This window comes from Clinocottus analis, unplaced genomic scaffold (assembly GCF_023055335.1).
Source record: "Clinocottus analis isolate CAN_PGR_092001 unplaced genomic scaffold, fCliAna1.0.p SCAF_14, whole genome shotgun sequence".
NCBI lineage: Eukaryota > Metazoa > Chordata > Actinopteri > Perciformes > Cottidae > Clinocottus > Clinocottus analis.
Window position 1 is genome coordinate 9723825 of NW_027175865.1, and position 17868 is coordinate 9741692.

At 42.4% G+C, this 17868-nt stretch overlaps 2 protein-coding genes across 3 annotated transcripts in view; both read right to left on the minus strand.

The window, feature by feature from the left end:
* elmo1 (engulfment and cell motility 1 (ced-12 homolog, C. elegans)) overlaps window positions 1-7091 on the minus strand; it is a 91635-nt gene extending 84544 nt beyond the window's left edge. For both annotated transcript variants that reach the window (XM_068575434.1, XM_068575432.1), the window contains exon 1: window positions 6989-7091. The gene's annotated coding sequence lies outside the window, so the exon portion shown is untranslated. The remainder of the gene's footprint in view (window positions 1-6988) is intronic.
* A 3528-nt stretch (window positions 7092-10619) lies between these two features.
* Window positions 10620-17732, minus strand: rp9 (RP9 pre-mRNA splicing factor). The gene is made up of 6 exons (XM_068576421.1): window positions 17415-17732; window positions 17183-17213; window positions 16965-17094; window positions 14077-14168; window positions 13526-13587; window positions 10620-11561 (listed from the first exon to the last, which is right to left on the minus strand). The coding sequence occupies exons 1-6, from the start codon at window positions 17558-17560 to the stop codon at window positions 11372-11374; spliced, it is 651 nt and encodes a 216-aa protein (XP_068432522.1). The 5' UTR covers window positions 17561-17732; the 3' UTR covers window positions 10620-11371.
* Window positions 17733-17868: the final 136 nt, after the last annotated feature.

Below are 17868 nucleotides of genomic sequence, written 5' to 3' on the forward strand. Positions count from 1 at the left end.
CATTTATACATGTCTGGAAAATGTTAAAGAAACTAATTTAAAACCTTCAATTCAAAACACTGCAGGTTTAAAAAAAGTTCAAACATTGCTCCGTGTACAGAGTTAAGAAATTATGTTCATAATGTTCATTCATTAGCTCTCTGGTCAAGCTTCACCCGTTTGAGGGCATCAACATCCCCCTTGAGAAAGGCTTTGGTGGGTCAAAAAGAAGTCTTTCTTAATGCAGTGGTTGTTTCCCAGATGAATTGCAGCCACAGATCACACCTTCATGTTGCTAACCGGGGATGAAAGGCAGCGTCAGGGTGTGAGAGTGACGATGGCTTGTTTCTACTGGCTTGTTGGAGACAACAGAAACACTTTAAGCTTTTAGAGCAGCAAAAGGAGAGACGACCACTGGAGCCTTGTATAGGTCAAAATATTACAGATGCCCTGTTGAACGCTGCTGATGGTGGTCAATGTGTGGGCAGTGAGGGTCAGGAACAGAGCAATACACACAGAGTTGTTGTTCTGATGGAAAGCTCTGGTGAGAACGTATAAGTGAAAGATGGATAGGAGGCGAGAAAAGTGATAGCAAGATGGGAATGCAAGACAAAAGTGATAAATGAAAGTAAGGGGCATCAGCTTGTAAAGTCGTACGAGGGAGATATGAAGAGACATGAAGAGAGAGCAGAAGGACGAGCGAGAGGGAGATATCAAAGTGTCTTGTTTCCGAATGTCCTTCTGTGTTGTGATTTATTCAGAGACTCAGAGTCAGCCCCCACATAAAGCAATACACCTTCAATCCAAGGCTTGCAGTTCCCCAGCCAGAGCGAGCGAGCGAGCCGGTGACCTTGGCATGTTATGAGAGGCCCTCCACTCCTCCTCAATCTCCACTCTCCAGAGGTAACCCTGACTCGTCTCACAGAAAACACGGCTGAGGCACGTTGACATCGCAGAGGCTTGTGTCGTGAAAGAATGGGTTCAAATTCCTAATCTCAGCCTATACATTAATTATGCAATATGTTTAAATATGTTATTGCACCTCTCCCTGCAGTCTACCGTCAAGTCTTCCTAACATAAATATCTTGAAATGAACAAGCTTGCTGCAGCCATAAGCAAACAAGTGCAGAGGGGAAAGTATCTAAAAAGAAGTGTTGTTTTTGTTTTTAGAAAAGCTTGCAAGGCAACACCTGCATTAACCATATTGAAGAGTCCACACACAAACACACACACACACACCGCTCCACGTTTTGTCTGTGTCTTTTGTGTATTCCTTTCAGTCACAGCAAGGAATAAATAAAGTCTTAACAGAGTCATTATCTAGCCAACACATAGATCTAAGCAAATTGAGACGCTATAATAATTGCTTAGACCTACTCTTAAAAATAGAGAAAGAAAAGGAGAGACAAGAACAAGGAAAAGAGAGAGTTAGAGATAAGACAGTGCATGTTGACAATAAAAGGAAGTAAAAGAAGAAACAAACAAGTATGTTTGTAGGTTTCTTAGAAACAGTGTCAGCCGCCTCTCAAGCCACCCAGAAAAACAACAGTAGTTTTATTTCCGGTCCACCTCACTGAACCTCCAGTCATCCGTATGTGCTGTCCACCCTCATTATGGGACGGCTTCATTGACGAGATCATCATTGTGTGTGCACCTGTGAGATGCAGAGAGACAGCATGGGGCTGACCTATGATTGGACCCTGGCTTCAACATGACTCAAAGCTCACAAACACACACACACCAACATCTTTAGCCATATACTCTATGGGTGGACAATATGAAGACAATCTAATTTAACAATATTTTGGACCAAATAATAGTTCCCATTAGTGAGTTTATTATTTATTAAGTGACGGTAACATTAACCTGCCAGATATTAAGTTATTTTGATATGATGATGACTGTTCCCTTCATGTGCACTCCACTTCCCCGACCTGGTTACTGTAATGTAAGTGAAGCAGAGCAGTGAATCTCATATCCTACTTTGGTTATTCCAGGCTTTTTTCATTGTGCAAAAGGTGATGTATTTTCTCTGATAAAAAAGAAACAAACATTTGGTGACATTTTATTTCTTTTAAGCAAGCATCATAAATGCTGCAGGGGACATGACACCTCCTACAATTGTATGCACATTATAAATTAGCCTCCGGTTCAGCTCACACTAAGAGTTCACAAACTTTCTCTGCTATGCAGTGTGAAAGATTATTCATAACACTGCTGCAATGTAGTGAATAAACATTTCTCTGTCTCTCTCTCTCTCACACACACACACACGCACACGCACACACACACACACACACACACAAATCCCTCGCCACCCCAAATCAGACATCAAACAGAAAACTCTTCACCACAGGAGGCAAAAAACTTCCATAAACTAATGCTTCAACACAGATACCAAAAGTCAAGTGCACAGTTTGAGGAGAGCTGTGCAGAAAACTAGGGCAACTCATTGACTCACACACACTGAAGACAGTAGTGGGCAAGACTTTGGGAGATGCACATCGTAAGGCCTAAATTAACTTGTTAGGAGAGCCGAGTGGCCAAATCAATAAAAGAGGCAATCTGGAGACGAAGCCGTTGAGTTGTAAGATCATTTTATTTCACACGCCACCCCGCAAACAAATTAAGCTTCTCTTAAACACCCCTGGGGACTAATTGGCACAGACCACACCTCGACAGGTCAGTCTCTCCACCCAAAAATATGTGCCTTAAACATTTATATCATTGTGCCAACCCCAAAAATAACCCTCGTAACTTATTAACATATACACCCGGTATAAATAACGGAACTTATAACACTCATTTAATTCACAAAAGACAACAATAACCCCGTCACTTCCCCCCTCACTTCCTCCACTTGGTCCCCTCCGGAACTATAAATGGGTGCTTAGGCACCTGGGGAAATCTTTTGCCCGAACACCCTGGGAAAGAGGAAACAGGTAAGTTTCTACACGCAATCAATGATATTTCCACTTGATCATATTAATAATCCTTGTAGTGATGACACGTCGTCACATACCTCACACCTCTGATCTCTTCCAAGCCATTGAGATGATGTATTTAGCATCGACTCATCTGATCAAGCATCGACAGACCCCCTGATTATAGTTTCATTGACGGGGAGAAAGAAGGAAAAAATGCAACGGATGTGTGGATGGAAGGAATCACAGATGCCTGAATCAATACATGCATCACTGTACAGATGGATAAATGGATGGAGTGAGGGCCATGCAGAGGAGCTTGACAGCCATCATCAATAGATAAACAGAAGCAGAGAGATCTTGCGATGACCCTACTATACACACCACACCCCTCCCCCCCCCCACCCACACACACACAGCTACTGAGAAAAGTATGCAGGCAAGCCTTGGAGGAAGATTGTTTTAACTGACAGCAACAACAATCTCTGCAGCACATGTGCAAACGTGCCAAAAATCGTGTACTATGTGATGCCACCAACACATACGGACAATCCTACTAAACAGCTGCTTACAGTCGAGTAACACCCGCACACAACTTGACAATCCTTACAAAGTACACAACTCTAAGCGTTAAGTCAGCTCATGCCTCTCACGCCGCTGGAGAGGGGACACACTGGTTAGACCCAGAAAATACCAAACCGTTTATCCGACTGGGTCAGTAGGCTTGGAGGCTGAGAAATGCGGAAAAACCACAAACGCACACATAGCCAGAGAGCTGTCTAACCTCTCACTCAGTATTTACAGAGCTCTGCGGCAGCACCACAGCTGGAATGCAGCGGGCAGAGCGAGCATACAGAGGGAACCATATCAGTTTCTGGGTCATCTAGGGCTGCTTCACTCCGCATAAGGTCTAGACTTGGACTGAAAAACACGCCCGCGGATGTTCTCCACTTAAACCGATTCATATTCATGCGCTCCAACAACAAAACATATACATTTATAGAAGCACAGGGTAGAAGGTTGAAATACATTCATGGAACATATTCCCATGCGCTACTGCTACAAGATACTAGTTTCTCATAAAACATCCACTTTTTCCATCAGTTTCTCTTATTTATGGCATTTCTTTTTTTAACAAGTGAAGAGTTTCTACGCTTTGAATTCAGCCTCAGGCAACAATCAGTACTCTAAAGAGCAGAACATGGCAGGAGTACCTATGAGATCTCTCTCACCGACCTATGTTTGCCTGGCTGTCTGGCACCTTCCCATCGCACCTTCACTACCTACCTGCTGTTTTAATTAACTCCGTTCCACAGGGAGCAATTATGCAAGGCAACACTCATCTCATTTGGAACAGCAAATTAATCTAACCTCAAGCTGCCAAAGGACAGGCGCACCAGTCTGTACTGCAAGTAAGAATACCAGTACTTTTTCAATTTTTTTTTTCACTAAGCAACGACTGTGAGCAGAAAAAGAAAGATAAAGTGGCAGAGAGACAACAGGAATCTTTAGGCCCTGTTTGTTTTTTTGCCGTTACTAGAATGTTGTAATCCCGAGCTTTGAGGAAAATAAGGGGGAAATTAGTTCATTAAGATGGACAGATAGCAAGCCGAGCATACATTGAGGAGAAAACAATTTACATACCTTAATTTTCCTCAGGGAGCAAGAATTGAGAGTGAGGAAGTAGATGGGAGTGTGCAGCAATGTGAGGAATGAGAAGAAAACGCAAAGAGAGATGCTAAAGTGAGAGAGAAAGTAAGATAGAATGTGTTAGAAAGCAAGTGTAAAAGAATAATCTAATGAGAGGAAGATAACAGGCTGCAAGGGGAGGGAGGGAGCTCTGACAGGCAAGAGGAGACAGAATTGGCAAGGTTGAACTTCGGGAGCTGGTGAGATGATGCCAAACAGTAGGCAGTGTCAAATAGATACAATCAGGAGCTTGTATGTGATGCAACTCAATAAGCGAGGGCAGGCACCCATCCACTCCCAAAAAGTATTTTAAAAACTGCCTAGCCATCCCTGCCTCTTTCCTCTAATCTGATTTCCTGGATTTTGTTTCACAATTTCAAATGAAACACGAAAGCGCTCAAGTTTAATTCCATCAATTTATTTGGCTTTCGACTAAGGGGGCAACTCGAGGCGGCCGTATTTTACCTTCTCACTTTTCATTTACTGCGGTGTTGCAACTATCTATGATTTTTAAGACCCTGTAGGGATGAAGAAATATTTATTTGGGAAAGCCTGCTAACAAGAAATGGAGGTTTGCTGTTGCTATTAAAACTTGTTTTTGCATGTGTGTGCATTTCTTTTGACATGTAGGTCCCTCTGGTGGCTGTAAAATTGAAATATAACGCCTCTGGCACACTTCAATTCTAAACCGGACCGCTACCGACCACCGCCGTGCACACACTAAACTTCCCATACCGGTTTAATGGGGAGAGCGCCTAAGTAAGAGGTTTGTTCCAAAGTATGAGTTGAAAATTGCCTTTCTTGAGCTGCGCCAGACTTGGATCTGAAACCCAACATCCATCTCTAACCCACTATCAACCACAGTCACATAGACAGGGCGCAAATGTAGGCCAAAACCTCGCAATGCAAAACAGAATCTCTGAGTTTCAGTATTTCTCCCTGATAGAAAACGTACATAAAAGAACCCTCTTCATCCTCATAGACGACGACGACAACAAGGATGAACTAGACAATATGTTTCCGTGCAAGAGTGGTACTTGAAACCAAAGCCCATACATCCTTGATGACAAGGTCTTGAGAGCACATGTGTCTGTGCTTCGAGGCCAAGTTTGCATGCGTTTATTGTCGCGTTGACGCGGTGATGTGGGCACGCGTGCGGCTCCATCACCACAGGGACGCCTAACTGGGCGTGTAAGTGGGCTCTCGCTGCATCAGAAGCCGCCCGGAGGGGCCGAGGGACCACAAGAAGACGACAGCGTGCACTGATGTGAGCCACAGTCTAATGCTGATGTGGTCTCTGACTGGTTACAGAGTGATCACGGAGGAAATATTGAGCAACGGTTCTCAACATGGGACCACTGTGGGACCAAAGACATGAAGAAGAATAGTTGCAGTTTCAAGGCAGTATACAACCCAATAGCACAAATCACACATGTTGTCGTGTAACAGCAGCGATTACCAAGAAATGTTTCGGTGGATGGGAGGGCTTCGTGAAATTGTTCATAAGTATTTCACAACAACAGAGAAAACATCAGTAGTGGATCAGTGGCTGCCCATGAATCATGACATAATAATCCAGAAATTATTGATTTTTAGCATTGGTAACATTGTTTGCAGTAGGTCTGGTCAAGTTTACATGAAAACTTTTGGGAAGCCCTGACGTCCAGATTTGAAAAGCAAGACAATATGTCAAGGACTAGACCTCGATAAGAGGAGGAACTGCTGCCAGAGTATAACGCATCCTGACGTCTCCTGTGCATTTCACGCAGGAGAGCGTCACACGAGCTCCCTCATCATTACAGGCCCACGGTGGCCGTGAGTTACACACCCGGTGTGCAGCGCCTTAATTAGCAGTGGGGGAAGTAGGGAGCTGTATTTTATTTTTGCAGCATGCGCTTAACAAACAAGCCAGGGGAGCAACGGCATCCTCGGCGGCTGAACGTGTATCATATTTGCCGCAAACGCAACTCAACTTGCGTCTTTGTCGCGCACTTGTTTGACAAAACCACGAAGTGAACGGATTCACCGGCATGTTTGATTTGCGCTGCAGTTCAACGCGTCTCCGTGCGCGTGAGAGCAGAGTGCGCTGCTGCTGCTGCGATGCTTTTATTAGACATGATGTCAATACATCAACACACACACACACACACTCACACAAAAGAGCAGCGCCCAAAAGCCGCTAAGGGCACTTGACAAAAGTGAAGACAGCAGCGGAGGGACACATAGAGAAAAGGGCGAGATGAAACCCGGTATCGTGTCGCTGCCGCGTAACTGACACAGACCCCCCCAAAAAAACACCGCGAATACTGAACATTTAGCGCAACAACACGCGAAGGAAGTAAAGCTACAAAACACCACAACAACGTGTGAAAGAGAAAGAAAGCGGACTGACTAACCTGACGGCGCGAGGACACTTCTTCCAGTAACGCGCTGATGTCCGGAGTTTGCGTGTGTGTTGTGTGTTTGTGTGTGTGTGTCAACCCAACAGTGGTGTTTTCCCCCTCCCTCCCGCTCCGCTCTGCCGTACAGAGAGAGATACTGCTGATGTTTCCACTTCCTCTTTTCTTCTTCTGCCGTCTGCTGGCTGGCTCGGCGATGCCAGACAGAGGATGCATGAAGTCCAGCTGCTCCCACTGAGTCACCGGTTCACGAGTGAATGGTGGCGTTTCATCTGTTATAAATAAAGAAGTCAGGAGGCTCATTTTGTTTTTGTTTTAGCAGCTCTGGAGTCGGAGAACTTCCCTTTGAGCTCGATCATATTATGTACCTCGATATTTACATTTAAGGATAATAAGTGTGTTTAACAGCGTTGTCTGATTCCAATAGGCTGTGAGTAATGTATAGAGTTTTATTACTTTTTAAGTGAAGTTAATAATTCAAAATGCCCTTCACTCAGAAATATGTGTGAGCGAGGTCACCACATCTCTGAAAATTGGTGTAAACGTTGAATTAATATGTCGAGCTCGTTGTAACCTTTTTGTTTTTAATTACTGTCTCAATAAAGTTAGTATTAAAATCTTTATTTGGATGGAAAGGCACATGGTGGTTGATAATGAAGACTCAAGTGTGTGTTGTATTGACTTCGTTAGTCTTGTTCAACAACTATTCAGTTTTCTTATGCAGCGAGAGGATGTCAAATATTTGGACAGCACCTTTAAAAAAACAGGGTAATTCAAAGTACTTTACATAGAACATGCACACACACACACGCCAAACACACACACACACACACACACACACACACACACACACACACACACACAAACACACACATACACACGCACACGCACTTATCTGACAAAATCGACTAAATATGACAAGACAGAAATACACATATATAGGATTTTAAAATTATTATAAAAGAAAATATCAAATGAGTTCACAAATGTGCTAAGTTACAATTTTATATGTTTTATTAATTACAATCTATATATCTTAAACAAGTTAATAAACTAACTATATTTTTCATTTGATCAAAATACATGTTATGTAATGCAATTTGCATAGTGAATACATGTGTGGCTAATTAGTTAGCTTTTTATTAAATGCTTTTTGAGAATGAGGTAACATCATATAAGCATATAAGAAGGGTGATATGTCATAAATGTTCTGAGTGAGCCTGAGCTCCCCTAGTGGAAATCCTAATCCTCCCAGCCTACGATGTCTCAACAAAAGCAGATTAGAATAAACTGAATAATAAGCAGAATAAAGTGGACGTACAACACATTATCTCTAAATAAACAAACAAACAATGAGGACCCCACATCTTTTCTCTCTGTGACACAAAGATGCAACTGTCTCCAATCTTGCAGCCAGGAGGCAAAGGCAAACAGGAACAATGACTTCAATAATTCATGGTTATTGAACGCTCTCTGGTCTCCACACACATCCACAGAGAGATGTTTCTCTCTTTGGAGGGTATGATTATGACCTCCTAATGGTACATTACGTCTGAAACCATTTAGGGTTTGGCCTACAGCATTATGTTCTAGTTTCATTGGATTTCCTTGTATGGGACAGGATATAGGACTCTGCCACATGAGGCCACTTCCCTTTAATTGTGTCAGTGATTCCATACAGCTTCTGATATGAAACCCGGAGTGTGAGCCCATATCAGTAATACAAAAGTGTGAACAGTGAATAGCAGACAGCACTGCAGCCCATTCCTCTCAGCAGGAGACTCAATACAGGAGCCCCGCCCCTCCTGATATATAATCTGGGAAGAAATCTTTATTTTTTTTGGTTTGTTCTTCTCTTTGTGAGATACAAACCTCAGCCTATTTAAACAACAGCCTGTGCCACAGAAATTGTTCATTTGACTACGTGGGCTGTGACGGCACGTAAGCCCGATACAAACACAACAGAAGGCAAGCCGATTATTTGACTCAGCGTGACAACAATTCATTTTAGGAAAGATATTTTGACAACAAATAATAGTTTCAAATTATTTAGCTGTTTACCCTTTGAGGGTCACATTAGATTGGAGGGTTTCAACATTCAAACAGTTAAAATTGTGCAAACATAATATCTGAATACAACAACCACAACATTTAAATGAGGGAACATCAGCAAAGAAACAAAACAAGATCATCATTTGAGTTATTGGGACTTTTGCATCTCTGACTGCATGCAGCTTCAGAGCGATACATCAGAGGGCAGAAAGAGGATGTGCCTTTTAATCCGAGACTGCAAAGAGACAGTGGGGTGGTTTTAAGACATGCGGTCACTTCATATGTGAAGTAGACGTACTGCAAGCTGCATTGCATAAAGCGCAGACCCCCAACGCAGCACACTCTACCTCTGACGCACCCAATAAAACACAGCGTCGCCCTCAATTCTTGTTGCGTCTCATGGGGTTGCTTCCCTTACGCTTTGACTTTTACCTGTTGTGTAACTCACTTCAAGCACTCCTTGTTTCACAACTTCTGCACATCTGGTGTGAAGATAATATCACATTACCAAAAACAGAGCAAAACCTCATCCCTGTATCTTTTCCCCGTTGAGAAAACATGATTATTCATGAGTTCAACGCAGTGCTCAATGCTCAAAAGACTGAGTTTTCAGCAAATATGTGGAGCCTCTAATGAAATCTTCACGGCAAGTCTGGCTTGGCACTCAATCTGACCTGTCCCTTGTCGAAGAAGACAGAGTGCTGCAATAAAGACTCTTCGCTGACCAAATTCTCTCTACATGGCGCAACCTCCCTCTGAGCAGCTTGTAACTGAATCTCATCTGGGAGATTCATCGTTCTCCTCAGAAAGAGAGAAGTCAACGTGGAACAGACTGTTTCAATGAGTCTGATTTATCTTCGGCTGCTGGTCAAAGCACCAGAAAAGAGATGGACGAAAGAAGATGAGAAAGAGAGCTCTCAATCATCCAGTAAGACACGCTCATGGCTGCATCATCTGTCTTTTGGTGATGCAATTTTAATTCCTCACAAACACATGCACTCCCTACAGCATTTGAGCTACTCAGAAAGCTTAAGACACTAATCTAAATGGAAATCTAGTTTCCTTGTTCCCTGTAGGTCTGCTGTAATTGTCTCTCTATCAGGGTCATTAGAAATAGGAAATATTTCAAGTTCATTTCCACAGGGAGTCCTGCTCACGATGAGCTGCTCATGAAGTAGAGAAGCGCCAGACTTCCTTAAAATGTGGTCTAAAGGGTAAGTCTCGTGCAAAGTGGCCACCTCGAGCTGCTGGTTGAGGGTCGCTCAGGACAGAAAGTGGGGAATGCTCTGAATTGTCTCGGTTACAAACTGTGAGAAGGTTCTTGAGAAGCACTCTGAACTATCCTCAGAATGACAGCAGGACAAGAGCAAAAGAAAAAACGGGTCTTCGCCTCTAGAGAAGGTCACTGCGCTGTGGTGCCGCACACTTTTAAATCATCCTCTACGCCTGGAGTTCCACTTCCTCGTCCCAAAAAGATTAAGTCGTCATCAATGTGAGAAAAAAAAGAAGTCTCGTACACATTAAGTCAAAGCCAACATTAACATCTTTGTTTTTGCAGCCTTCAGCGGAGTAAACATTGGAGAGAGAGAGCCATCTTTATTCTCAGAATAAGGGAGCACATTCACATACATTCTTTCACATCTCTGCGGCTTTTTTTCAGAGCAAATAAGCATATTCCAACCTCAAATCATTCCAAATATTTATGTACAGTCACAGGCATTCAAACATTCAGGCTTGTGTGGAAGACAAACTAGAACTGTACTAATTCTGCCTCCCTCTGCCCCGTTCACCCACCTCTCCGCATTTAACACACTCTACAATCAAAGTATTTAATACCAGCGAGATGGCAGGGATACAAAAATATGGTGGAAAATACAATCTCTTAATAACACGCTGTATTTGCCGACATGCCATCTTATTGGACCCCGCGAAAGAACATTATCTCATACACCGGCGGGCTCATTTCATATCACTTAAGATTCATTCCACATGCAGCTAATGCTTTTTGACACACATATGCACAAACTTACTTAAGCAGGGTTGCCATATGGCTCTGTGTTGTTGTACGATCCAACAGACAGGATGCAAATGAGAGCCGTCACCCTGAAGAGAATTAAACGGCTGGGAGAAGTCACGTGCAGTGGATTTAGGAGTTTTACAGTTTCAACAAGCAGAGAGACAGGTCTTCAGAGTGCAGTTCTTACTGAGGCACTCTGCAGACCCCACTTCACTACTGCGAATAATCTACCATTGCTGCTACTTCATTCAGTCTCTTCCTGCGTTTACGGCACGTCGTATACAAGTACATGTAGCACATGTTCCGAACACTCAATCTGAATTTGAGCAGTCAGTGGTTTTGGAGGACTTGTGCTTTCGTTTCCCTTTTCTCTTCTTGTCTTTCTTCTTTTTGTCTTTCCTCTTTTTGCTTTTCTTGCTGCGATGGTGATCGGACGAGGAAGAGGAGCTGTCTGAACTGGAGGAAGTGGTGTCTTGAAGCATCTGCTGCAGCTGTTGGATCCTAGGAACAGGAAGGGCAGGGAGGAGAGGAGAAAAGGAGGTGGGATTAGTGTCAAGACCAGGAAAACAACTGATGCACACGCGGATGCCTGATTTTGGCAAGCATCTGAAGCGTCCTTGAGCAGGAAACTGCCTTTGTCCTAGTACCGGCATTTTTGGACCATTAGCCAACTGCCTACTTGTGTTACGTATTGCCAGTCATTTTCTCAACAGAGCCCAATTGCCCGTTAAAACTGCAGGTGTGTGGAAGTTTTTCAGAACACAAGAGGACACACCTGGATAATGGAGCCATCCTGTCGCTGAAATACGAGGCTCGAGCTCCGATAATTATAGATCAGATAACTTGGGATAATTCAGGGAACTGAACTGGTGCATTCTGCGTTTTTGATTAGTCCAGAGAGAAAACATCAATAAGGTGGTTACAAGAACATCTGGTGAATTTCCACAACCAACTACGGTTCAAGAAGGCAGATAACAATCAACACATCACATACTGGGTGATGAAGAACCACACTGCTCAGTTTAATACAAATAATTTTTCAGAACCCCCCCCACCTATTAAAAAAAAGTACAGTATTAGAAGCCACTGGAGTACATGACCTTTAATTAGCCGGTGTGTGTGCCGGCACATCGAGTGATAATATCAGAAATGTACAAGACATCCAGAAACTGTTAACTATTCAGCCATGAAAGTGTTTCCCTGAGAAAAGGTTGACATGCTCTTGTGAAGTGTCCATCATGCCTCATTACGGCAGGGTTGATCTGACAGAGCAGCCTGATCAGAGCACTTGGGATGACATGCTACTCCCTAAAGCGTACCGCTCATGCTCAAAGTGAAAAGCTAAATTATAAAAATGTCTTTTCCCTCAGCTCAAATACTTTGGTTTCCTCAAATGCACTTTAGAAAGAAAATTCCTGCAAACTGTCAGCGCTGAGTTTAACAGAGACTCAGTGCTTCAGCCACTGACCTTTGTCAGGCATCAAATTCATAATGTACAACACATCAAAATATTAACGTTGTAATAACCATAAAAAAGTGTCCAACTCTCAAACACTTAAGACTATTATTACGCACGCACGCACGCACGCACATACATACATATATATAAAAAAAAACATATATATATAAATCTGTGGAATATAGATTATAATAGAAATAGAAAAGAACGGTATAAAGAATAAAAGGACTACGAAAAAATACTCAATTTTGTGAACGTGTACCATAAAATAACTGAAATATCCAACTGGGAATATCTTCATAACCTTAAAAAAGTGCTAAATGAAGATGCAAGTACTTCTGGTAACTAGCTCATTTCTACAATGTCACCATGAAATGTCAAAGACAACTTGAGGCGGGATATGCAATTGGAAAATAAGATGGGAGAGGTTATGCTGAATGTATATTTCAGCGTAAAAGCTTTGCAACGAGCTTCCACAGAGAGGGCTTCAGGAGCTGCAGAGATGCGGCATTAGTTTGATTGGACGTCTACATGCGACATGCAATCCACCTCTATGCCTGACATGTGCGAGCGGTGCACCGAGCACAATGGCTCACAGCAGCACGAGTATAAATCTGGCATTAGACTGATTTGCTTCCCTTTCAAAGATGATGCCAAAGTTAATGTGGCAAAGACACGCAACTCAGACTTCAAAGCACCACTAGCCTTTGAATAACCTTTCTGTAATGCATGCAAAAATACACACAAGTCTCTATGTGCTGCGCACACACACACACCTCAAATTCAAACACCCGAGCGTCAAACACTATTTGCTCAAAACTGGCACACAGAACCAGCCACCATGAGAGTATTTCCTGGTCATCTGAGATCGTCCCACTCCACTGTGGGAAAAACGATCTTACAGCAGCCTCTTAACTGTCTGTTGTCTGTCCTTTCAATCAACTCATGGAAATTATAGCAAAGGACACAAACAACATGCACGATTCAAGAAATAAATGTAAAGTACCTGGTTTCTTTTTCATTCCTTTTGTTTTCCCGAATGATGTCGTACATCGGGTCTTCATGAGCCTAAAAAAAATCAAAAAGCAATCTGTCATTACCTACTCTGAAGATTAAAAATCAAACCTAGTAATAGTAATGATTGCTACTAATCACAGCAGATCCAGGAAATTATCCAATGAACACATTCCAACCATTGTACTGATCCTAGTGTTACGTCAGCATTTTTTAAAAACCTCCCTTTGACAATATGATGTATGGAAATATGACACAGTTGCATTTATGGTAATCATTGCACAGGCTGTGTATTCCTGCAGTGGGTTTTGCTCCATTACAAGGACATTGGAACCGGCTGTCTGAAGCTGTTCTGCTACCCACATGTTCCTCAGTGTAAACTAAATATGGCCCAGATTTTTGTGAACCTCAGCCCAGCTCTCAGACACGAACACCTCTGCCACTGCTCTTTGACCTTGCTATGACCCAGCCTACATTCTTTGATACCTTCACAAAATAACTGTGGGTGGACTCATGTTTTTTTCAAGCAGTGGACAAACTCACCACTCTGAACTGCTCAAGTTTCTGGTTGCCTTTGATGAAGAATGGACACTCCTTATCTCCTGTCCGGTGGCCGTAGCGCTTACATCTCCAACCTGCGGCAAAGGAAACAATATAAATCGGTGGAGTTGGGAAAAACAACTTGGAGGGACAGGTACATCATTGCTATGAAATAGATTAATTATGGGCATGGAAGTACATCACTGACCTTGGAAACAGTAGTTCTACTAAATAATCTTAAAAAGGTGCCGACAACACACACAGAGAGGGAGAGCGACTCAAATCTCTGCTCAGGAGGACACTGATCCTCCATATATATTTATAGAATAAATAGTTGTTTGCAATGTTAACACTCTGAATTTCAAATTTAGCGTCTTTAATTCAAGCATCACCTGCAAACTCTGTCTTGAGCTTTTAATCACATCTCACAGCAGTCATCCGCAAACAGCGCAAGCTCAGTTATTGAGATGGAAGTTCAATAGTCACATACAACCATCCACACAAACATAAATGTCTCCTGACTTAAGGGCTCTACTTGCCGAGAACTGAACCAGCTCATTGACAATTGAGGAAACTGTTCACTGATGAAGGCTCTGATTTGCTGTTATAAGCTCTGGGGAAGCAAGCGCGGTAAACCTTGAGTTCAGTTTTTATTTATTGCAGTTCATTTCTTAACTTCCAAGGTCCACAGAAAAAAACCCAGCATGGTTTCGGGTAAGGATGTTTTGGTGTGATTAAAAAAAGCCAAAAGGAATAGACTCTGATTTACACTCAAACCAGCCGACCCAATATGCGATGTGTTACAAAATGTTTGCCTCGTTATATAAAACAGACCTCCTCGAACAAATCATAGACCTTCAAGTGGGGCTTCATTGCAAAGAAGTGAAGAATCTGTGTCATAATTCCTCACTTTTTAAAACACTTTTGGTGACAGTGTAGCTGCTATGAATAACTTACGATGCTCTATAAAGTGAGATGACGAAGTCTCTGTTTATCCGCTTACGGTTCTTGTGTCCAAAATTCTTTTCTTGTGTTTTCGTGTCCATATCATTTGCTTCGACGTCTCTCTGTTCCATAAAACATGATGGTGTGTTCAAACATTTCCTCAAAGAATGAAGCAGAGCGAGAGACGCTCGGATTCTGTCGAACAAATGCGAACTTGTGTACAGGGCCTTTGTGCGTGTGCGTCGCCTCCCAAGCTGACTGTTCATGCAGCATGAAAATGAGTGGGACGAAGGAATGAATGGACGCTGAAAATAAGGACAGTCTTTGTCTGACTAAAAAGACAGAAGATAATCACCACTATTATTATTATTCTCTAGCAATAGACAAACAGATGTGGCGTTATATTTCTCACCTGCGGATATTAATTCATATCTGCAGCTAATGAACTTTAAGAGCTGATATGAACTTTGTTTGAACACAGGGTGTCTCCAATATCCATCAGCACAGGTTAAGACCTTTCAAAAGCTTTTAAATAATTAATATGAGAGCGCAATTGTGGACTTATGATAAGACACTCTGAACAACATTTCCCACCAAAATTAACATGTATATGCTGGTCTTCTAAACATGGGAAAACATGCTAAAGATGTCTTGCTGCTGCCACAAACAAATTTCACCCTGGTCATGGGATTGATTGACTAACTAACTAACCAACCAACTAACTATCTGATAGCCTGCTTTTGCATTGGCAGCGGTCAAGCATGCCATTCCATTTTCTTTCTGGTGTGTTATTCTGGTGTGTAATTATAATTGTATTCAGTCTCTCTTTCAAGCCAGACTTGGTGTTTCTGTTGGGTTTGAATAAAATGTGTTTTGTGACACTCAGCGAGATAACATTGCTGTGGTCTGACTTGAGTCTTGTGGTTTTGAGGAGAGCATGTTAATTATATGTTTTGTACGTAACTAAATAATATTAAAACTCCAAATTCCTATTGATTTCACTGATTATATATTAGCTTCAGGAAATGAGGCGAAATCACCACGACCACCCGGGTGTCATGTTTCCATCACTGCTGAACAGCGCTAAAGCCAGAACACATCCAGGACCACTGCAGATTGTCTATCCCAGGAATGTATGCCGACTGCAACCTCTTCAATCACTGCTGAAGCCACATGTTTATAGCGTTCTGGGTTTTTTGACCAGTGAGAAAGGGGCTTTAAACTGTTTTACCAACCATATAACCACTGAAAGTAACTTAAAAGCTCTCCTTTCGCCAGTGTTGTTGGTTAAGACCAAAGAAAAAGAGGCCTGAAAATCAGAGCAAGGTTTAGCATCATAAGACAGGTTTCCTTCTCTTTTTTCAAATTGTAGAATTAATGGCCAGATGCTCCTTCAATTGTATCAACATCAACAACCTTAGCACTGCCTGTCATTTATTTAGTCACCGTACATACTTCTATTTCAATGTATTTAACCTTTATATACACTGTATAAACTTTTGCATTTTATTTATCGTTTAATGTTCTGAAAATGAATACGCTCTGCTATTTTATTGTATATATTGAGTATTTATATACTTAATATATTGTATGTCTCCTATATAACTTTGCTTGCTGCTGCCACAAACAAATTTCCCCCTGGGGATGAATAAAGTAAGTACTTACACTATAAGTACTTACACTGCATGTATGTATGTATGTATGTATGTATGTATGTATGTATATATATATATATATATATATATATATATATATATATATATATATACACACATATATAGATGCATACATATGTATGTATGCATGTATGATAAGCTTCAACTGTGACACCCACCCTAATGTCTGTGTAGTGTCCCCAGAGTTTGTGGAACCAACTGACTGTGCAGACCAGACAGTAAGCAGCACCCATATCTCCCTCACTGCTGCGTGAGAGCAGCTGTACTCACACTGCATCACCTTCACCTCCTTCCCCAGAGGCATCCACAGGCCCCGAGTGGGAGCGTTTGCCAGGAAGCTCCTGGCTTCTTCATTTCCTGGTTCAGCAGGGATACAGTCCTCTGGTTTGTCCTCGTGCTCCTGTAACGGCAACTGTCACTATACAGAGTCCAAAAACGACCTTATTTTTCTTTAAATCTGCTTGGCGTGCACGAGGGGTTAACGTTACCTTGATGAGGCCCGGTGGAGGTTTCTCATAGCTGCACGAGGGAAATACAATGCTGACGTTACGGAAGTGCAGAAGTTACTCTTTAAAAACTCAGTACAAGTAGCTACACCTAACGTGAAGTGATTTATTATGAATAAGTAGCCGTACGAGTGTAAACATACTTTCAGTAACGAGACAAACATGGTGAATTCATTACATCATTAAGGCATAAGTCCCCAGTAGCATTACTCACAACGTCTCAACGTGTTTCAGTTGTTGGACTTCTTGGTTGTGTTTCTTCGTGTGTGTTTTGAGTTTCTCTAAATCCTGTTTGGAGGACTTGTGCCTCTTCTGGTCTCGTCGCTCGTCCTTCTCTCTTCTTCGCTTTTTGTCCGACATCGCCCTGATATTGACAAACCGTGGCCCCGGAAAACCATGAACTTGTAAATAATGCTGCCTCTCAAGGCGAACGCGTTGGCTTTAGGGTGAAAAACATCGGCCAACGTGCTAACCAGCAGCTAACTAGCAGACATGTCTCTGGTGCTGCTGGACTTCCTGTGCGGCCGGATCGGTTAGTTAAAGTCCAGCGCCACCTGCAGGACGCAGGCGGTAACAGGCGAGGTGCTGCTCATATGCAAACTTCATTCAGACTCAAGGTCCAGATAGTACAAAAAACATCAAATAGAATAAAATACATACAAAAGCAC